Source organism: Microtus pennsylvanicus, chromosome 10 (assembly GCF_037038515.1).
Source record: "Microtus pennsylvanicus isolate mMicPen1 chromosome 10, mMicPen1.hap1, whole genome shotgun sequence".
Lineage (NCBI taxonomy): Eukaryota > Metazoa > Chordata > Mammalia > Rodentia > Cricetidae > Microtus > Microtus pennsylvanicus.
In genome coordinates, this window is record NC_134588.1 from 54,930,423 (window position 1) to 54,950,902 (window position 20,480).

Genomic DNA, 20,480 nt, shown 5'->3' on the forward strand with positions numbered 1-20,480 from the left:
TCTGTACCTACTGAGCACTTATCTTTTCTTCTTACTGGACACATTGCAGGTTCACTGCTCCGTGAGCAGGTAACACACACTAGCCAGGTTCTCAGTATTTGTCTTCTGTTGACCTAACATGAAAATAAGCTATCCTTCCTCCTACTTCCTGGTTTTTCCCACAAAGACTTCTTTTCCAGCAGCAAACGGTCACATGGCTTCTTGGCAAAGGTTATACTGGGGTGCTGTCTGAGGCTAGAATCCTACAACCTATTATTTCAAATCAGTAGGAAGTTTCCCCTCCCCTCCTTTGATTTACCTGATCTGCTCTAGAAATCTCCTTCTCTTAAGAACAGGAATGCAAAACCCTATCACTTTCCACTTTAGTAATGTTGGACGAATCTGAGCAAAGGGGCAATAGGAATTTACTTGCAGGTGTTTCTGAAATGCATAGGCTCAAATGTATACAAGAATGAGGAATTGGGGATTCCTTCAAAGGTAATAATTTATTTCAGGTTTGAAATACAGTTTCACATTTTCACAATAGGTACATGACCTTCAAGGATGATACAGGCTTTAGGAATTTGCTTCAAAAATCCCATTCACAGAATCCATATTAATCCAGCATTAAGAAATTCCAAAAGTGCCAAAAAAAGAGAGAGAGAGAGAGAGAGAGAGAGAGAGAGAGAGAGAGAGAGAAACAGTGAAAAGTATTTTGGCTCATGTTAATTAAAGAATAGACAGAGAAGACAATATTTGACTACTACATACTCATGATTCCTAAAAAAGCAAAAAAGAAATTTGACTCAGAACAGGGAGAGAAGAGGAATACATACAAGTCTATGAAACAAAAGCAGTGTATATGGACTCAAACACCCAAGGTCAGAGTGCTAGGGTTTCTGAGAAATGATTTCCACAGATTGGCAGCAGTCAATAAAAGACAGTGGGGTAATTTTTGTATAATTTGAAAATATCATAAGTAAAGTTTGGGGAATTTAAAGGTAAAGGCAACAAGAAGTCATGCCTTGAGCGGAGTCACATGTGAAGCCCTTGACCAGAGGAATGCGAAGTCACTCCAGGACACCAGCACGAACAGACCTTAAACAGGAGATTCTCTGAGGTTCCCGTCTCTTGCTCTCTCACACACAAATATTTTTACATGTATTTATATATACACAACTAACAATGCATACACTATATATACTTCAAAAACATCGTTAAAGTTTCACATACAGAGCACCACAAATTTAAACGTATCTGCTAGACAGACAGCCTATTTTTTGAAAGACAAATTGAGTTCTTTAGGAAAGCCTAAATGATCTGATGAATTATCCATTGTTTCTCTAAAATTGGCTTCATTCACAGGAACTCTGAGTTCACAGCTAGTAGTCCTAGATAAAATGACATAAAACTCATGACTTGAGTCTTATACACAATCATCTCTCACTGAACTATGATAGTTTGGAGATCTGTTTAAGCTTTATTCTCCATCTTACGGGGATCCCCATTGATTTAAAGTTATTCTACAGTTTTCCAAATGCAAAAGGTTCACCTGAAAGAGTAGCTAGCATGCCTCCAAGGAATTAAGCAACCTGTTCCCTGCATGTGTGACAGTTTTGCTCGGAAAGATACATTCCTTTCATTTTACTTTTACTGCAGAGAACAAATGAGCATACAGATCAACTTAGCTTCTTAAGAGTCAGCTCAACAATCCTCAAATATCGGAGTTTAGAGAAAAGCTTCCAAACCTCATCCTTTTTAGCAGAGTATCGCTAAAGGGTAATTCCTTTAGGCAGCAGTGCTGTGGGTTTCAATACTAATGACTATAGACATTACTCTACCTTATCATGGTTATCATAAGCTTTGTGTCCCTCAGGATATATACAGTATGAGTTATAAAATCTTGTGTATCTCATATATGTTATGAGAAATGAACTACTGTAATCACAAGTTATGGCAGATCTTCCCAACATAGATCATACATTAGCACAGTTAAAAAATATATTCATATTCTTACATACTGAGCACAGATTTATACTGATATTTATGCTCATACATATACATATATATAATGCACATGTTATGACATTCATGCTTAATGGCACTTCTGCAAGTGCTTTTGAACCTACTTACTCAAAAAGGACACAGATACATGTTTCCTATGTATGTAGTGGATTGCTGGAGACATGCAGAGAAAATGAGTACAGAGAAAACATCGACACTCATCATATACTGGTATCAGGTCCCATTTTGTATTTTAGAGTTATGACTACAGTCTAGAAATCACAGATTAATCTATGTAGCTACTTAATTCTAAATTCAGAGTGCTTATATCACATGAATTGTTTATTATGCTTTTGGATAGAATGAGTATGTATCTGCATGAACAGCGGAATTGCGGATGAATAGACCCTACTGCTCTTCTATATGCTATAAACACATCTAAAAGCAATTTGTTAGATGATTTTTTGAGAATGTATCTGTTCTAAATCAATACTATTTCATAGTCCATCCACAATTGAGTAAATGGCTATTCCAGTTAGCCAACATGCATGCAGAATTTAGCATGTGACAGTAAAACTGCATTTACTTATCAAACGAGTACAGTTAATTTTTTTCAAATCCTAAAAACACTGGGCTTATTACGATGATGATGCTAGACAAGATAGAGCAACATCTATTGTGCTGACATCAGAAGCATCAGTCAGGAGATGAGAAATGGGATGGGAACTGGAAGGCCCTTCAGTCTTACATTCCCATCTTAAGGCCTGATGCGCACCGCCACTCCGCAAACTCTGCACACACTAGAACGTCAGGCTCCACTCACGCTGCTGTCTCCTCTTAGCAGGATGAAAACCCTCCAAACAGAAAAGATTCTGGAATGCATTGCTGAAATTCTGGGGGTGGGGTGGACTGGGGAGTGCTGGGTGCCACCAGATATAACACAGTAGCAAAGAGACCAAAACTGTCCAGACAAATAAAGACATTTGGGACAGGGCATCTGTGGATCAAGAAGCAAAAGCCAAAGTTGACAAATGCCATTGTTATGACCGTCTAAGATCAGTGGGAAGAAACTTGGAGGGACAAATCCCCAGTTTGCCTTGCCATCGGTTTGTGCTGATCTGAGACTACACCAGTGGTTTTCTGCAATACTTTCCTCTGACAGAAGGAAAATTTTGAAAGACAGCAAGATGCAAAACCACAGTAAGTACACAGCCAAACCCTGAAGCATGTGATTTGTTAGTTGCTTATTTTAGAGAACTCAAAGGAAGAAGCAGAGCAAATCCTAAGAGGAGGGAGCTTTGTCTGATTATGAAGGTTTGCTTAATGTTTTTCCATTTAGCTGGGTCACCTTTTTCAAAGACAATATGCATCTTGTATATGAGTTCCATTCACGGAGATTTATTTTCCAATGGCAAAAATGAGAGAAGTGAGGAGTGATGATATTATGTCCCTTTTGTATGCCAAATATAAGTGGAATATAGCCCATTAGAATAAGTTCAACGCAGTGCCATTTAACTTGGAATTATTTTCTTTTTAAAATAATGGTTAAAAGTTTTTATGTCCTACTTTAGAGCTACCTGCTTTGGCTAGAAACTACACAGGAAATTAAAATGAAGTTCACATACAAATCATGTTTGCTGCTTTCAAAGGGAGACACCACAGTTAGTAAAACCTGATTTACTTCTGTGACTATGGAATAATGTCATGGGACGCACAATTCAGTGGATGCTCATTCGGCTGTCTGGGAGCAGTTAGTTGGCAGCATCCCAGTTGGCTTCTAGCTGTTTCCTACATGTGAATCATCTGGCCATATGTAAGTAGTTCAAAACTTAGCCTCAAGGCTAAACTATTAGCCTCTGGGCTAGACTGCTCTTGTAAGTTTTAGAAATCCTGCCCATTTAAAATTTGTTCTGCAGATCAATATTGCAAAGGCATTTTGGGGAGCAAGTTGGAGCAGGCATCTGTAAACATGTGAGCTGTGCTCTTAAACCATGGTATCCCTGAGTTTCCATACCAGGGACGATACTTTCATGCAACTGTGTCATTACGCTGCAGGAGTTAGGAGAGGCTGGAATGGGGAGAGACATTAAAGTTGTTTTAAAGGGATCCTTGCATACTCATTTATATGTAAACCATAGGAATCATGTATTAACTTACATTTAACTTTGCTCCAGTCAAAACAATAATCATAGAAACTAAATGGAGTTAGTTACCCATGTCAAAAAAATCAACTGTAAAATTAAATATTTTTAATGTCAGCCTTCCTTCATTAGAGTCTATTAAGAAGTAAATACATAAGATAATAAATTATGTTTCCCCAGACACTTTTAGAAAGATGATATTTTTGCTTCTTCCTTGAACTCTGAAAGTAGCCAAATAGATTGACTTATTTTTGGTTCTTACCAAAAAACCCAGGCATTGCTTCTCTGCTGCTTGAGCTTCTAGCACGAAGCACAGTCCACTGGTTCTGGGAGGAGCTCCCTAGAGCAAACCCTGCAGGCATTCCCTCTGCTGACTGCCTCAAGCTCCTGAAAAGCTTCCACCTTCAGTAGCCCTAATTTTAAAACCTCGCCTCCTAGCAGTCTTATGAAATAAGGAGAAGAATTCTAAATAGGTGATTGTGGAGTAGGTAGTGGCATTAATATCAGACAATAGAGTCTCTGCCATCCTAAACAGAATGTGGGGAGAAACTTGTGCGGCTCAAAGCTCATTCTTATATTTGTTAAGAATTGTTATAACTGCTCTGTAGACATCTGAGAAAACTCTTCAGACATATGTTGAGTAGACAAATGGTACCAAAGTATAGGGCTGCTATACAAAACTACCTTGGTCAGTTAAGATTAACAGTTAACATGTTAAGTCTTTCTACAGGTTAGCAGTTCTTCATGTCAAACCCCAAAGGTCTGGCATCCCATGAGCAATGAAGATGGGTGATGGATACATTAGTAAAACTGGCTACTTGCCTATGGATGTCCACACATGCGCGTACTCATGGTTGACCGCAAAGCTTACAGAATATGTTGCTTTTGCAGAAATCGTTAGTGATTAATTGCCATGCCAGACACTCCATTTAGTCTAACAGTGAGGATTCTAGTGGACGGATTATAGTGGGGCGAGTTGGCGATGGGGGTGGCCTCCGGCTAGAAAAAGAGAAAGAGACAGGTAAAGAAACAGGTATAATAGCAGAACCGTTCTTTCAGGACACTGACAAAGAGCCATCGTGTGCATGCGCATGCAATTCAGGTCAAGAGGAGTTAGTCCCCCTCTGCAGCGATCCTAAGATTGTCACCTTTGAGTCCTCCAGCTATCCTAACTTTCAATGGATATTCTTTATTTTTCATTATGCAAATATTTATCAAAACCAAAGAGATTTCTCCCAATACTAATACAAATATGGAATAATTTGAAAGCCACCGTGGAACATACTGCACAGATCTCAGACAGTTGAGAACAATAGTTACAGAGCAGTGGTTCTCAAACTGGGTCACAACCCCTTTGGCAAATCTCTGTCTCCAAAAATATTTATATCATGATTTATAACAGTAGCAAAATTACAGTTCTGGTATTGAAGGCTAAGAACCACTGTTCCAGAGGGTGACCTGTGCTGAGGTGTGCCCGCTCCAGGAACTAATGAGGCGTGCTAAGTGTCAACAATGGTTTTGAGTCTTGGTCTCTGCCAGGAAGTTAGTTACCACTTCTCACTGCTCTTAGCAGTGGCTTTCCCTAATTTTTCTCTATTTTGCATCTAATTGTGGACCATAGAAAATCGGAAATCAAGGCTTTTTTTTTTCTTTTCTGCAGTGGTTATGAACAGGCTAGGTGTGAGCACCCATGTAAGCTGTATGAGTGACAGTTCTATTTGGAGTCTTCCAGGGCTCATCAAGATTTGTGGTGGTATTAGCCAATATCTGGTTGGCCATGGCGTTTCTGAAAGCCATCCACGTGATTAAATGTTATTGCACTTCAGAAGTTCAACTATCAAGTCATATTATTTATTCTTTGAACACATTTATGTTGCAAGTGTGCTAATGAGCTTTCTCTGTGTGTACTATATACTTATATAATACTATATACTATATACTTTGGAATAGTGTTTTATATTTCTCTAATTCAACACATGACCTAAGTGGAATTTTTTTTGACTAATCTTCCCAGCTGAGATTTTTCTTTTCAAAAGACTATTTTTAGAATTGCAGTCATGTTTCTGAACTGGAAGCACTCAATTGATTGATTGGATACCTGTTTTCTGGGGTGAAACCCCACAGTTGGAAAAGTTGAAAAAAATGATGGGGTGCTCAAAACCACACCCTGTTTCCTGGTGGTTAGACATTTGTGAAGGTCCTGACCTTGAAAACTGTCATCTCTCAGTTGAGTAACACACACACACACACACACACACATACACACACACACACACACACACCACACATCACAAGCTATAAGATAAAAGTCAAAGCCCAGGGGAAATCAGAGCAGAAGGGATATTGTTGATTTAATAGTGAGACTATTGACCACTTAGCATGAAGTCATGGACAGTCCCCTTTTCCTCCTATACCTAAACATTGGCTCGGAAACACCAGCACATTCTAATTTAATGTCCTGTGCTAGTTTTACTCTTCAGCAGTAACTAGATTTTAAAGGATGCATAGAGATACCCATTGGCAGAGGAACAAGCATAACTGATGGTAGCTGTGCAGTGAACAAGACCTTTTGCAGAAAGGCTTCTATGACCACCGGAACTGTTTGGCAATTCTCCATTGGGAAAAAGCAATTTTCTTCATACGATTATGCAAAAACAATTTTCCTTTTGTTAGTATATTCTCCCATGTTTGAGATGGCCATCATCCGTATTCTTTGAGCTTATATCCCAAGTCTTGAACCTGTACCAGTTTCTCTTTTGATGGAGAGGTCACAGGCCCTATGAGTATCATGCCGTGTTTAATGTGGTGTTATATGTACTTTTGTTCACACTGACTGTTTGTTCATCCTTCTAGATTCTTCTCAGGGAAGGAGGCCCTCTCTGACCTACTTTCCCCTTCCACTTGCTCCAGTGACAGTGTGGTGAGTCATCACAGTAGATTCTGACTAGAGTCACATTTCCATCTTTACTGGTTATTCACCTCAGTATACCCGAAGTGCCTGGCCCACAGCTTACCATCCACTTAGTGAGTATTGAAGAGCTGGATAAATAGAAAAATTACCCTGGAAGTTAATAACACCTGATGTTATATCATCCATTGGTCTCATCACATAGAAACAGTGTTTATTAATAGTGGCAGTAGCCTACATATTTTCCAATTTGTTTTTTAGGTTGTATGGTTTTAAATTGTGTGTGTGTGTGTGTACACTTATGAACGTAGGTACCTGCAGAGGCCAGAAGAAGGTGTTGAATTTCTCAGAGCTAAAGTTTCATCAGTTGTGAGTTACATTAGGAACAAAACTTGGGTCCTGTGGAAGAGCGGTATGTGTTCTCAACCACTGTGCTATCTCCCCCTCCCATATTGTGTGTGTGTGTGTAGGATTGAAAATTGGAGATTCTTCCTATGAGCTATTTTATTATTCAGTAATTTAGTGTTTGGAATAGTACTAAACAGTAGCATTGGCCAGGCAGTGGTGGTGCACGGCTTTAATCCCAGCATTCGGGAGGCAGACGGTGGCCGATCTCTGTGAGTTCGAGGCCAGCCTGGTCTACAGAGCAAGTTCCAAGACAGGCTCCAAAGCTACACAGAGAAACCCTGTCTTGGAAAACAAAACAAACAAAAAAGTATAAACAGAAAACAAACAAACAAAAGCCCAAAACAATGGCATCCTTTCTCTAAGGAGTTTGACAAATAACAACCAATGGAGATGTATTTTTAGTAACTAAATAGTTATGAAATATGGGAGCTGAGAGCCAGAATTGAGACTTGAAGGATGAAGACCCTGCTGGGGTGTAATAATACGCTGGTTTAGGAGATGTCAGGCTATGAATTCAGTGAGACTCAGAATACAGAAGAGCAGATTGGATTGTTGTATGCAAACATGATAGGTTAGATAAAGGCTTGTAACCCAGAGAGAAAGGAATGCAGCAGATTTCCTGATCCTTTTGTTCTTGTCTTATATGTCACTTGCCAGCACTTTACTGCCTGAACTCTCAATGCATTTAAAGTTCCTGGAGAATAGAGATTGCACATGCTGTTTCACTGTGTATATTAAGCATTGAGTACACTGAGATTCAGGAGCAATGAATACATATTTGCTGAACTATAGACAGATTCGTGAGTAACTGAAAAGTGCCCTAAACAAGATAGCCATTGAGGTTGGAGTCCAAGCTAGGTCAAGGTGAGCAGGTCCCATGAGGCCATGTGTATAACACGTTGGTGTTAGAGGCTTGTATTTGAGACAATATGTTCAGATAGAAAAAATCCTAGAGCAGAAGTTAAAAAATACATCAAGTATAGCTATAATTGCTCAATTATGTGGGTTTTATTTCTTATGGACTGTCTGTAGGCTTTGTTTTTTTTCCGTTTGTAACTCAGTCAGAGAATATAGCAAAGTTTATTCATACATTTGTGCATCGTTCATCAGTTACTCTCTGGAGCAGACTGCCATTCAGAGGCTTGGAATCTACTCTTGAGAGGCAGGGCAAGTGAACTGAGACAAACGTGCGTGAGGTCTTCACGGTAGCACTGCATTTTAAATATGGAACAGCGAGGTTGGGATTCTGGAGCTAGGCACCCGAGTGTACACTCTGATAGGCTTGAAACTGTGACGATGTGGTTACAGCAAGGGCAACGGTGATCTGGAAGACCACACAGAGAGTTTGCCAGTGGTAAAGGATTGTAAACCTATGACGACCAAAGGGGACTCAAATTATGCGCGTCAGAGGGAAGAGTTTGATGGAGGGAATGGAAAGTAGAAAGAAAACTGAGGATTTTGATGGCAGAGCAGATTCTCATTAATCTCGTCAGCCTTGCACTGGGCTTGGGGTGAGGGTAGCCGTGAACAGTGGTGGGCAGTGGCAGAGAGAAGACTAGGAAGATACAACTTTTTGCTAGCTGTCAGGTCTGCTATTCATTTTGTCTACCATACACCAGAATTTAGCATGATCTTTGGCTTGGTTCATAGTAAGTTTGCTTTTTTCCCCCCAAATGAATAAATTAGGAAAACCTGTTTACTTGTGAGCTCATTAAGGATGTCCCTGGGGCCAGTAACTGAAAAAAAAAAAGGCATAGTAGTATGGTGAATTAACGACAGAAGAAAAAAATGGAAGGATAAGATACCACTACAGGCCTTCCGAATGATTTAGACATCTTTGGAATATACCTAGTTTCATATGAAAGAAATCCATATATGTGCAATATGTGCAATTAAAAATCCTGAAGAGCCTTGACCCACTTACTCTTTTGAAAGAAATGAATATTATTCTATTTCTAAAACAATAAGAAAAGCAGACTGTATTGTAAAACACTGCTATGAAAAAACTTCAGACAAATTCTAAGATGTGTGCCAACTTCAGCACCAAGAAGGTATATAAGGTTTACTGTTTAAATCTGTTTCACTGGTCTGATTCCCAACCATTCCCATTTCCGAAGTCGTTTACCTCACAAGACAGTTTGTTTGGGGCAAACTTATTTGTTTTGTACCAAATATTCCTCAGTTGCTTTGTTAAGCGATGGGCTTCATTAAGTAATCCATTACATTGAAATGGAGCATCTTGTATCATTTAACACTTATTGAAACACTGTGTTGTGTGTGGGCGGTTTATGGTTATGATAGAAGAGCCATGTTTCTGCTTTCAAATCAAAGGGAAAGATGTAAGACTTGAAGCTGTGGCTGCAGGGATGGCCCATTTACAGGATTTTGGACAATGACAGTTTTTGTAAGAAAGTCCGATGCTCATGCAGGGTGGGTGGCATTTTGGGCAGAAGCCTTCACTGATAAGGTTGAGAAGCCACCATTTGTTTCCTTCTCTTACTTTATTGTCTTTTAAGAATAGAAGTCTAATTCCAGCTGGCTTTCTTTCTCTTATCTGGCCTTGAGTGTTCATGATGTGAGGCCAATCTTAATGGGTTCAAGGAGACTCCACCAGGATAGACTACATTGTTCACCAGCTTTGGGGTGGTGTGTGTGTGTGCGTGCAAGTGTGTGTGTGTGTGTTTAGGCAGGCCAGAGGTTGATGTTGGAGTCTTCCTCAATCACTTTTTACCTTAAATTTTTAGCTAGAAGGGCTGGCCAGTAAGCACCAGGGATCCTTCCTGTCTCCTCTTTCCCAACACTGGAATCATATTTCCAAAACACATACCATTTTCAAAATTTTTTCCCCTTAAGTGTGGGTGCTGGGTATCCAAAAGCAGGTTTGTTGCCTTTTGTGGCCTAAGGAATGTCACCAAGCTCATTGTTGTCCGAGAATAGTTTGTAGTAATGGATGAAAGTAGAGAAAAGTCTAGAAAGCCTGCTGTCTATTTGAAGGGTCTAAAGATAATATGACTCACTACATCTAAGAGATGACATATAGTCTACTGTCAGAATGACAGAATATCCTATTACTCAGGAGGCAGAGGCAGGCAGATCACTGTGAGTTCGAGGCCTGCCTGCTCTACAAGAACTAGTTTCAGGACAGTTAGTACTGTTACACAGGGAAACCCTGTCTTGGAAAGCAAAATAAAACAAACCAAAAAACCCCCAAAAAAGAAAAGAAAAAGAATAACAGAATAAACTCTTGATTTTATATGTATACAAATTTATCACTAGGAAAGTAAGAATCAATTTATGGTACTTGAAATGAGAGCATAAGGAGAAAATTGGATACAATATTTGGTGACAATAAGTTAGTCTCTGAGGCAAATAGAAATAAAATGTGCTTTGTTAAAGTTTATTTAGACTGCTCTATAGATCTGATTTATGTTTCCCTAGCAGGTCTGATGTAATATGCCTACAACAACAAAAAGCAACCCAGCTTTTCAATGATGACTCATTCCCATTAAGTCTGTCTCAGTTGAAGATGAGAAAAAGGATTTTACAACAACATTGACTCAGATTATTTCAGGAGATTTACTGAAAGAAAGTGTATTTTTATCGGTTTATAAAATATACTGCCTGGTCCTACTTGCACTGGGTTGCCTTGCCCAACCTTAACACAAAGGGAGGTGCTTAGTCTTAGCACAACTTAATATGCCATGTTTTGTTGTTGCTCATGGAAGACCTGCCCTTTCCTAAACAGAAACAGAGGAGGAGTGGACTGGGTGGTAGGCAAACTGGTTGGGATGTAAAACAAACAAATAAATATATATATATATATATTTTAAAAGTACACTGCATGGGGGCCATCCTCCAAGGTAAATTTTGAGTAAGCATTGCAGGTCAACTCATTTTGCATTCTTTCTTTCCCCGTGTATATACAAGGCGCTATGTTGACAGATATGCAAAGAAATATCATCACTGTTTGGAAGGCTTTTTTGTTAGGACTGAGACAGATTAGTGGTGACAACAGCAGGTAAGTGCTAGCAGAGTGGAAGGGGCACTTGGAGTTCTGGCTGAGAGAGAGAGAGAGAGAGAGAGAGAGAGAGAGAGAGAGAGAGAGAGAGAGAGAGAGAGAGAGAGAGAGAGAGAGAGACTTCTAGAGCATAGGAAAAGTTGAGGGTCTGAGGGTCTGGTGTTCCAGGAATGGGAATAGGCGTCTGTAAAGGAAAGGTCTGGAAGAGTGCTACTGTTTAGAAAAGCAAGCATCTCCCACCCTTTATTACAAGCATCACGTGACTTGTGTTTACCTCACATCCCAACAAAGTGATGAAACAACTTGGAGAGCTTAGAGGGTGTTTCAGTGTATGAAACTATGTTTAAAGGACTAGTTGTGATATTGTTTTTTTCTATGTTGGCCTCTGTCCTGTATCATTACCAACAGGTAAGCTGAGGAGAGGAAGGGGCTAAAGAAGATGGAGAGAAGTAAATACAAGAACAGACACTGAGAAAACAGAGGTAGGACCTGGTTTTCCAGAGATTTACAGCATAGGGCTATTGAGTTAAGTCAAATCACATTCCTTCCAGTGAATCTCCCCCTCCTTTCCTATCCTGTCTCCTTCTTCCTTACAGTTCCTCTTTTCTCTCTCCCTCCCCCTCTTCCCTGGAAAGAGGTCTCCTGCGACTCTGTTCCATAGACCCCATTTCCATCAATGGTAGAGTAGTAGACCCTTTCCTGTCTCTCTTTCTTCTCTGCCCTAACCTTCCCTGGTCCTCACCTCCCTCTCACCTCGGGCTCCAGGAGAGGGAGAATCTGCTTTTGTAATCTGGAGGAAGGAAGTGAGGCTCAGAAGTAGGTAACCCGGAAGCGGCTAAGGGTAGCAGAAGCTTCCACTTTTGGGATATGCCGTCCCCTGGCATTTGAAGTCATGGAAAAGAGAAAAGCAGGAGCAGGGAGGGAAAAGACAGAAATCTGCTCCTCTGGTTGAAGCAGTAAAACTCACATCTGCTTTAGAAAGGTGCAAAAGACCTTAAGTGTCTTCCAGGCAGAGGGGTAGGGCTTGGGGCCGTTGTTCAGAGAAGGTAACTGTAACTGGAAAGGTGAGCAGGCCAATTTTTTTCTTGAAAAATTGTTTTACTGGAACAAAAATCAATCTGAATCAAAAGATTTAGAAAAGTCCAGGCTGCAGCAACATTTTACTCCTGCCTGGTGACACCTGGTGAGTCAAGAGGTCAGTTTTAAATGCACCACATGATACTTTTCTTGCCCTTTGACTGGCAAAAATGGAGACAAAGAATTGCCATGCACTCATGGCCTACTCAACAGTGTTCTTAAAAAATCCAGCAGGGGGAGCTCTAATATGCCTTAGAGCTCAAAATTTAAAAACAAAAGAAAAAAATTAAAGCAAACAGAAAAACAGAGAGTCATTGTGCCTTGTGAGCTGCCATGTCAGTTAACAAGTATGTGAGGAAGAGAGATTAAATGCTCATTGAGAGGCCAAGTGACAGCACTTGGGGTGTGTGTGTGTGTGTGTGTCTGTGTGTGTGTGTGTGCAGAGTGTCCCACAGTCTTTTCTCTTTCCACAAGCCTATCTCTGTGAAGCAGTTAAACAGGGTTCTCACAAAAGAGGGAGCGAAGCTGACTTCTGGGAAAGCCGAGAAGTTATTCTTTCCTTCTGAAAGGATCTTATTGTTTCTAGAGCAGCCTTGAACACTGGCTCAGAAACCACATTTGAAAACAGAATTTTCATTGTTGGTTGAAGGAGCTACTGAAATACTAAATGGTCGAGTCCCTTGCTCAGTGGCTTGTTAGTTTTTTTTCCTTCAAGTCAGAAAAATGCTGTGTTTGTAAAAATTGGTGCTAAAAGGGCAAGAAATCATAGGTCCCCTGGGCCATGTAAATTAGAGCTTTCACACACACACACACACACACACACACACACACACACACACACACACCCTACTGGCAGCACAAAGAATTTTCTCAGGAAAACATTGAGGGGTGTATGGACTTAGCTGTAGTCAGACTAATAGTTACCTCCATTCTGGATGGTTGGGGGTGGAATGGGTGAGCGGCCATTCAACATGATCGGAATGACTTAACCTAAAGGAAAATGTTCAGTGATCCCTTCTACTTTCTTGCCAATACGAAGTCAAAGCTTTTGTCTTACGCCTTGATGGTATGCCCACACCTAAAATTTTTATACAAGCTCCTGCAGAAACTTTAACTAGACCAATTCAGACCAAGAGTCACTAAATAAAGCCAGTCTAGACAGAAAATCTATGGAAACCATATGTCCTTCAGGCGTCTGTCTTACAGAGACAGCCATTGCCCTGGATAAATCCTTCACAAAATATGCTCTTAGGAAACCAGAGCTGTACAGCCACATGGAGAAGAGCTTAAGATGTCGGCTGGACTTAGCGAAAATAGAGCCAAAATGTTTATAAATGTGAAGGTCTTGTTTCCGTGCACATCTGTGTGTAAACAGTTTGAGAGGATGGGCCAAGGTAGATATCATTTATATTTCCATTATTCTAGAAGGATCAAAAACGTTTACAGTTTTCTTCTTCCAGGCTCCCACAGAATGTTAGACAGAGGGATCTCAAAGCCGCTCTGTTCTCACCCACAGAGAGCTGTTTTGAGTAAAACTGTACGTGGATGCGGCTAAAGAACCAGAACATTCTCTTCTGATTATTACCTCATCCTGCTGGCCTGCCAAGCCCAGCTAGAAGGCAGGTGTCCACCATAAGTAACTAGCAGAAGACTGCTCTACATAATGGTGTGTGGGGCCAGAGTGACAAAGGAAATCAGATCAGGGATAAATAAAGGAGGGGGGGGCTGCAAGGGATTTGCAGTAAGAAGGGATGTTCCTAAACCTTGTTTTTCCAATTCAACATTGCCCTCTGGATGAGAGACAACAGTGTGACCTTCCCTACTCTCACAGGATTGATTACACTGGAAGATGTGCTTTCATTTTAACCAAAGGTAGAGATTCTGCAGGGGGAAAAGTAAAATATGCAAATTCCTATGACAAAAATAGCATTTCAAACGAGAACTGCAAACACTACGGAGACCACGAAGCACTTGTAAATTGCAAAGGTTCACTGAAATTCCCCATTCTGCAGGGAAGGGCGCTGGGGAACAATCTAGTAGGATTGGTAAGTGGTACTGACATGAGTGTCCCCATGTAATGTCCCCTCATCCAGAAGACTATGAATTATCAGTATGTACCAAATAGACTCACGGAGGAAAGGCCTTGAGTAAAAACAGAGCAAAAGCTGTGAGACCATGATTGGAAGAAAGTCAAAAAGCAGCATCAGCTCAATGTGCGAGTTCACAGAAAACCATGTTTTTAAAAGCGAAAGATTCTGACTCTCTTTCAAGTATTAAATATTAAGAGGTTGATAGAGTCATTTAGCGTACTGAAAGTATTAAGGCAATGTAAACAATTACATTGGGGGGCAGAACACTAACCATTGCACATTATAGACAAACAATTATATCAACATCTACTCATTACGGATTCCTGAACTGAACCATAGAGCATCTCACTAGGTTGACTGAAGTCTCCTGATGAGTTTCAGGGATTTTTCTGAGTGCTGCTATTTATTGGTAGTTCTAAAACTTGAAGTTGGCTCTCATGCCAGTGGTTTACATACAGAATATGGATTCAGAATATGGATTTTATTTTGCTTTCAGTCCTAGGTAAGTAAAGGGAAATTCTTCCCATGCTTTGTCTAGTTAACACATTCACTAATGTTTCCTTAATTCTTTACCCCAGAAGCCAATAATTAAGATACTGTAAAACTTGCTTCACATGAAGCTTTATTATTTTAGTTATGAAAATAATTTGGCACTATAGGGAGTGTTTTGGTTTTTTTTTTAGAAAAAAAAAAACCAGTGGCTATTTGGCTCAATTTCTACAGATTTTCCTCGTGAATGCAACCATAGCAGGAGAGAGTGGGAATGTCTTATGCAGGCCCTGGGGCATGGTACTTAAAGGAAGGTTTACTGGAAGGAAAAATTTCATTCAGTCTTAAAATTAGCTCTGAGAATAATCACACTATGAAGTTAAAAAAATATAAATGGTTCAGAATGCATCTTATATAAGTATCCATTGTCAAGCAAACAACCCAAAAGATTACAAAATGCCCCAAATGTCTTTGTCCCTGAGAACTGTATGGTACATTGCTATAATCATGTGGTTCTGATGCCTGAAGATGGAGACGGAGGCAAGATTAGGAATTCAAGGCTGGAGGGGGCTGGCTACATAGTAATTTCAAGGAAAGCATGGAAAACATTACAAAACAAAGTAGCCAATAAAAAAAAGGCTTTCTCTTCTCCATCATAGGAGGTCTCATGCTAGATGTAATATACAATAATCATAAGTACTTGCAAATGAATGCTAGAATTAGTATGCAGATGAAGGATACATCCAAACAGTGTTGCTTCTAAATATCTAAAACCAAATGTGAGTGTTTACGTGGTGGAAGCAAATGGTATATTTGGTTGTAGAATAAGACCACTTCCCAGATTATACTGAAAGCCTCCTGGGGTCTCCTCATACTGTCCACCTCCTTTGTTGGATGGAAGGAGTGTGATGGAGATGAGAGAGGATCTTACTCTATAGATCTTGATGACCTGAACTCACTATGGAGCCCATGTTTGCTTCAAACTCATGATCCTTCTGCCTCAGCCTCCTAAGTTATGGGGCTACTATAGGTATATGCGGTCATGTCCACCTTTATTTTAACTTCTTTTTGTTTTCAAATTTTCCATTAAAGCCTTGAATATGTTTGTGGTAGAGTCTCTATGATGATTTAGTCTTTATTTTCTTTTCTGTTTTTTCTACCAGCTTTCCCATCAAGGAAACAGAAAAAGGAGGGTGCTGATTGGTGCTTAATCTCATTTTTACCTGTACATTCATGGGGTTCCCACACGAGCAGGGAGGAGAGTAACTATACTTTGTCTCGTTTTCTGGTGTTTAGATCATCTCCATTATGAACAATTTCCTCTCTCTGAGTAATTGAAATCAGGGGGTTCTGCCCTGCCCCAATGATGCGGAGACATGGAGAATTTGGCCAATTGCCATTTCCATTATTCCCCTTCCCCCAGGCCTGTGGATGGAATGAGTTCATATGATTCGTGTGAACTGATTATTTTGACTGAAAAACAAGAGTGGATATTTCTCCATGCTTATGGGAATGGTTAAAAATAAGACATTGGAGCATTTGGTATTTGTGGTTTTGCCTATCATGTGGCTCTGCTGCCTGAAGAACAGCCAGATGTGAAGAATGAACCATGCCATGGAGGGGGGGTTCCTGAAAACCTAGTGGCATGCGACAATATCCTATGTTGGAATTCCATTTTGGGTTAGAGTTGCCATGTGATCTACACATACAAATACTCAAGTGATGTGGCGTCTACAAACATGTACTGTCTCTCAGACCCAGAGCCTTCCCAGAAACCTTCGCTCTGGCACTGAAAACTCCAGCCTGACCAAAAGTATAATACCCCTTTGGCAGCAACATCAGTGAGCCAGATGGAGTCCATTTGGCAACTAAAGGGTGTAAATATGTGTTTAGATTCAGAGGGTCCCCCTGACAATGCTTACAATATGTTGGCATGAGTAAGCTAAGGAATTTCAATATCAGGCACTTTGGAAATTCTATGTTTAAGCAGAAGTAGGAGTATGACAAGCAGGCAAAGTCATCCAACCCGCAGCTAAGTCCTCCCCTCCTTTCTTCTACTGCTGGAGTTAGGTGTCCCGAGCACATCCGTAGAGCAAGATCCTGCATTTACGGTTTTATTTTGAATTTCCTGGCTGTCTAGCAAGGTTTGTCTAAATCTCACTTTTAATCTCTCATAGTAGCTGCTGAGTTGGAGGAATGGAAAAAAAAAAGCCTGTTCTCATAATTTGTTGCCTGGCTGAAAGTTAGACATAAAAGAGCCACGGAGTCATACATCATGAGTCTCTGAAGCCTTTGAAAAATATCTAAGCAGGAGTGTCTGAGTGTGGAGGTTTCTTGAAAATCATCCTTTTCTTCCAGAGAGGGGAATGAGAGACCGTGGTGATGAGACTCGAGTCCTAGCTGGCTTAAGCGTGTCCATGAGTCTGGCGTGTCTGCTTACACTGGGTGGGGTATTTTTCCCCTTTTCTCTGAGCTGACATCAACTTGTATATAGGAACATTCAGCAGATTCCAGCTGCTGACTAGCCACAGGAAAAATAATCCCAACTGTGCACTCTCTCTGCCCAGTGCCTTCTTGGCCAGACTCCTGTCTTGGCTGTCTTCCTCTTTCAATCGGGTGAAGCCCAGGGCACAACTGGGCACCCTAAAATGCAGAAGGGCTTGCATTGCAGTGACCGAACTTAGCAACCTAGAGTTATTTGTTATTGACGTGGGACATGGAAGCAGTTGTGTTTGCTTAACTGAATGCCCGGCCCCACTCCTGGGCCAAGCAGCTTAGGGTAGGATGCGGTGTCTCCTGTCTGCATTTATGTTATTTGTGTTTTGCATTAGGTAAGTCTCATTTTCCACTTTTGTTTTTACTCTCCTGCAGCATAGGATATGTAAAATAGATAAGGGACACAATGAAAACAGAAAGGCAAACTGATGTCTGCCTAGACACTTGCACAAAGTTCACAAATTCTGACCTTTGGGACACTTGTGTGGTGTATGTGGGTCTCACCTAAACAGACTGCCAGTCATTTGGTCTATGGCAGGATGGAAACGTCTGTATAAAATACATTCTACTTTGCTAGATCCAAGGAGGGACCCGCCAAGATAATCTAACCTTAAGCCGTATTAGAAACAGGCTCTGAAGAGTGAAAACCTTTGACATTAACCATTGCTTCATTTCAGTACATTGTCATAAGAATTGAAACAGGACACTGGAATACGAATCATCACGTAAACAGAACGGGCTTTTGGCGGTGTGCATAACAGAGGCCCTTAAATTAAAGTGGACGTTTGCTTTAGTGAACAGTGGTTGGAATTTTCGTTTCATTAAAGTACCATGAGCTCATCATTACAACTCATGTTGAACCTTCAGCAAATTATTAATTACATTTGGAGGTTCCAGTACCAGATTTTTCTTATAATATGGTTGTCTCACAAAATACCTGGAAAATAAGGATTTGTTACAATGACTCAAAGTTGTTCTGCTCTTAGCAATTATAGTTTTGAATAATATGGGTTTTTAAAAACTTTCAGATCCAGTTGCTAAAAATAAAAAATAGCTCCCTGACAAATCATAAAATCTGATTATAATTTTTATTTTTTATTAAAGGAATAAGACTAGGGGAGAACAAATGCTCACAGCTGACATCACAAATCACAAGGTGATTTCATCCTTTGTCCAAATGACACTTGGCTGCTAAAAATATCAGTTTTAGAGGGCTATTCAGACGAAGAGCGGGGAAGTCAGGATGTTTCCATGTGTGACCAGGGGGGAGTGACACCCAGGCTAGTCACACGGGTTGTTTAATCTCCATGTACGCTGAGCCCCATGACTTCAAGGCTCGGCAGCTTCCTCCTTCACGGCGCCAAACCTTGACGTGGGGGGAGGGGGGATGCAAAGATATAAGAATGACGACGGGTTTGTGGTTTGTCCTGAAGTTCAGGGGACTGGCTAATGAAACCCCCAAGTAAAAGGGATGTTGTATTAACTGAAATGTCTAACAGCCAATGGAATGGAAGAGTTGGGATTAGGGTTAGACAAGGCGGGCCACAGAGATCAAACATTGAAAACTAAATTATGATGAAAGCCAATTGGCCTTAACTTCTACAATATGAGGGTATCTGTGATGTCTTTGGAAAGAGATTTATACATCTTCCCGCATAGCTGGCTTAGTCATGAGGATGTTGAGATGTGGGGCTTCTCTGTGTGCTATCTTAAGTCAGGAAATCATAGAAGACACCAGTGAGAACCTCTGGTCAAGTCTTGATGCTGCCCTGAGGGCTGCCCACACACTAAGGGGGCTTTACTTTGTCTTTACTTTGGGAATTCCCAAAGGACCATTTCTTGATTTCTGTCACCTAGGTGAGCTGAAGTAAAAACCAAATAGAAACCAGGCTGGGCCATTTTGAAAAAGAAGCCTTCAGGGATGGTGAATGAGGGTGGGTCAAAGAAAGGGCTTCTCTAGTTCAACTTTTTTTTTTTTTAAGTGGAAGATTAAGTGATGAGGTAAATGAAGTCTCTTCATCCTTGGCTACAGGCCCCTCCCCTCCCCTTCTCTCTTTTGACCACTGCAAAACAGCTTTGTCTGTAGCTTGGTCCAAGGGAAGGGGAGATGACAAGGGAAACCGGGCCAGGGTTCGCCGTTGCCAGGAAACACACACTCCGATTCAGCTCATTAGTTCTCTTAATGTCAAAGGCTGTGAGCTCCAATTAACTAATTTTAAGAAGCGGTAACTGAGAATAGCTATGCTAACCCTGACATTGGTGTCTGATGATGACTGGGATCTGCAATGAAGGGAAGTGGGACTCCAAAGAGGTGGTGCTCTTTGCTTCTAAATAGAGCCCTGGCTGGCGTGTATTTTCAAACAGAGAACTTAAATGGAGATAGTCAAGCCATGAAAAAAACGTCCCAAAGATCACGGATTTGCATATACTCAGCTTAGCAATGACAGAAGCATGCGTGCTAGTGAGTCTCCCTGGGATGCTCCCCAGTTCAGGTGGAACTGATTAAAACAGGCGTGCAGTTTGCAGCATTTCCTGCTCTCCCACCAAAAAGCTCCAAACACAGAGGCCAGAACAGCCTGCTGGAGAAGCTGAGCATAGCGGAGCCAAAATGACTCCAGCACCTTGCCCCTGCCTCTCCCTTTGTACCAAAATGGAAATATCCAGTAAAGACTCTGGTTAAAAAGACAATGCATTCAAGGTTCCTGAGCCACGCCAAGGGCTTTGATGACCTTGAAATAGGGTGAAAATAAGTCATTCAAAATATCAGAAGGACAAATGCCCAGGCACATAGTAGGGTGGCTGAGCTTTTGCCTCTAAAAATTCAGTTATTGTCTTTGTAACAGGAAAGGCCCGCAGGAAGCTAGAAGGTG

At 40.8% G+C, this 20,480-nt stretch overlaps 1 protein-coding gene across 5 annotated transcripts in view; it reads right to left on the reverse strand.

Moving 5' to 3' along the window:
• Dnm3 (dynamin 3) overlaps window positions 1-20,480 on the reverse strand; it is a 471,739-nt gene that overhangs the window by 3,822 nt on the left and 447,437 nt on the right. For 2 of the 5 annotated variants that reach the window (XM_075988405.1, XM_075988406.1), the window contains one exon: window positions 467-5,123. The exons of 1 other annotated variant lie outside the window; for it this stretch is intronic. In XM_075988405.1, coding sequence (XP_075844520.1) covers window positions 5,054-5,123 — 70 coding nt within the window. In that variant the 3' untranslated portion in view covers window positions 467-5,053. Of the gene's footprint in view, window positions 1-466; window positions 5,124-18,681; window positions 18,977-20,480 lie in introns of those variants that run through there. 2 more of the 5 variants (XM_075988407.1, XM_075988410.1) reach the window with 2 other exon arrangements.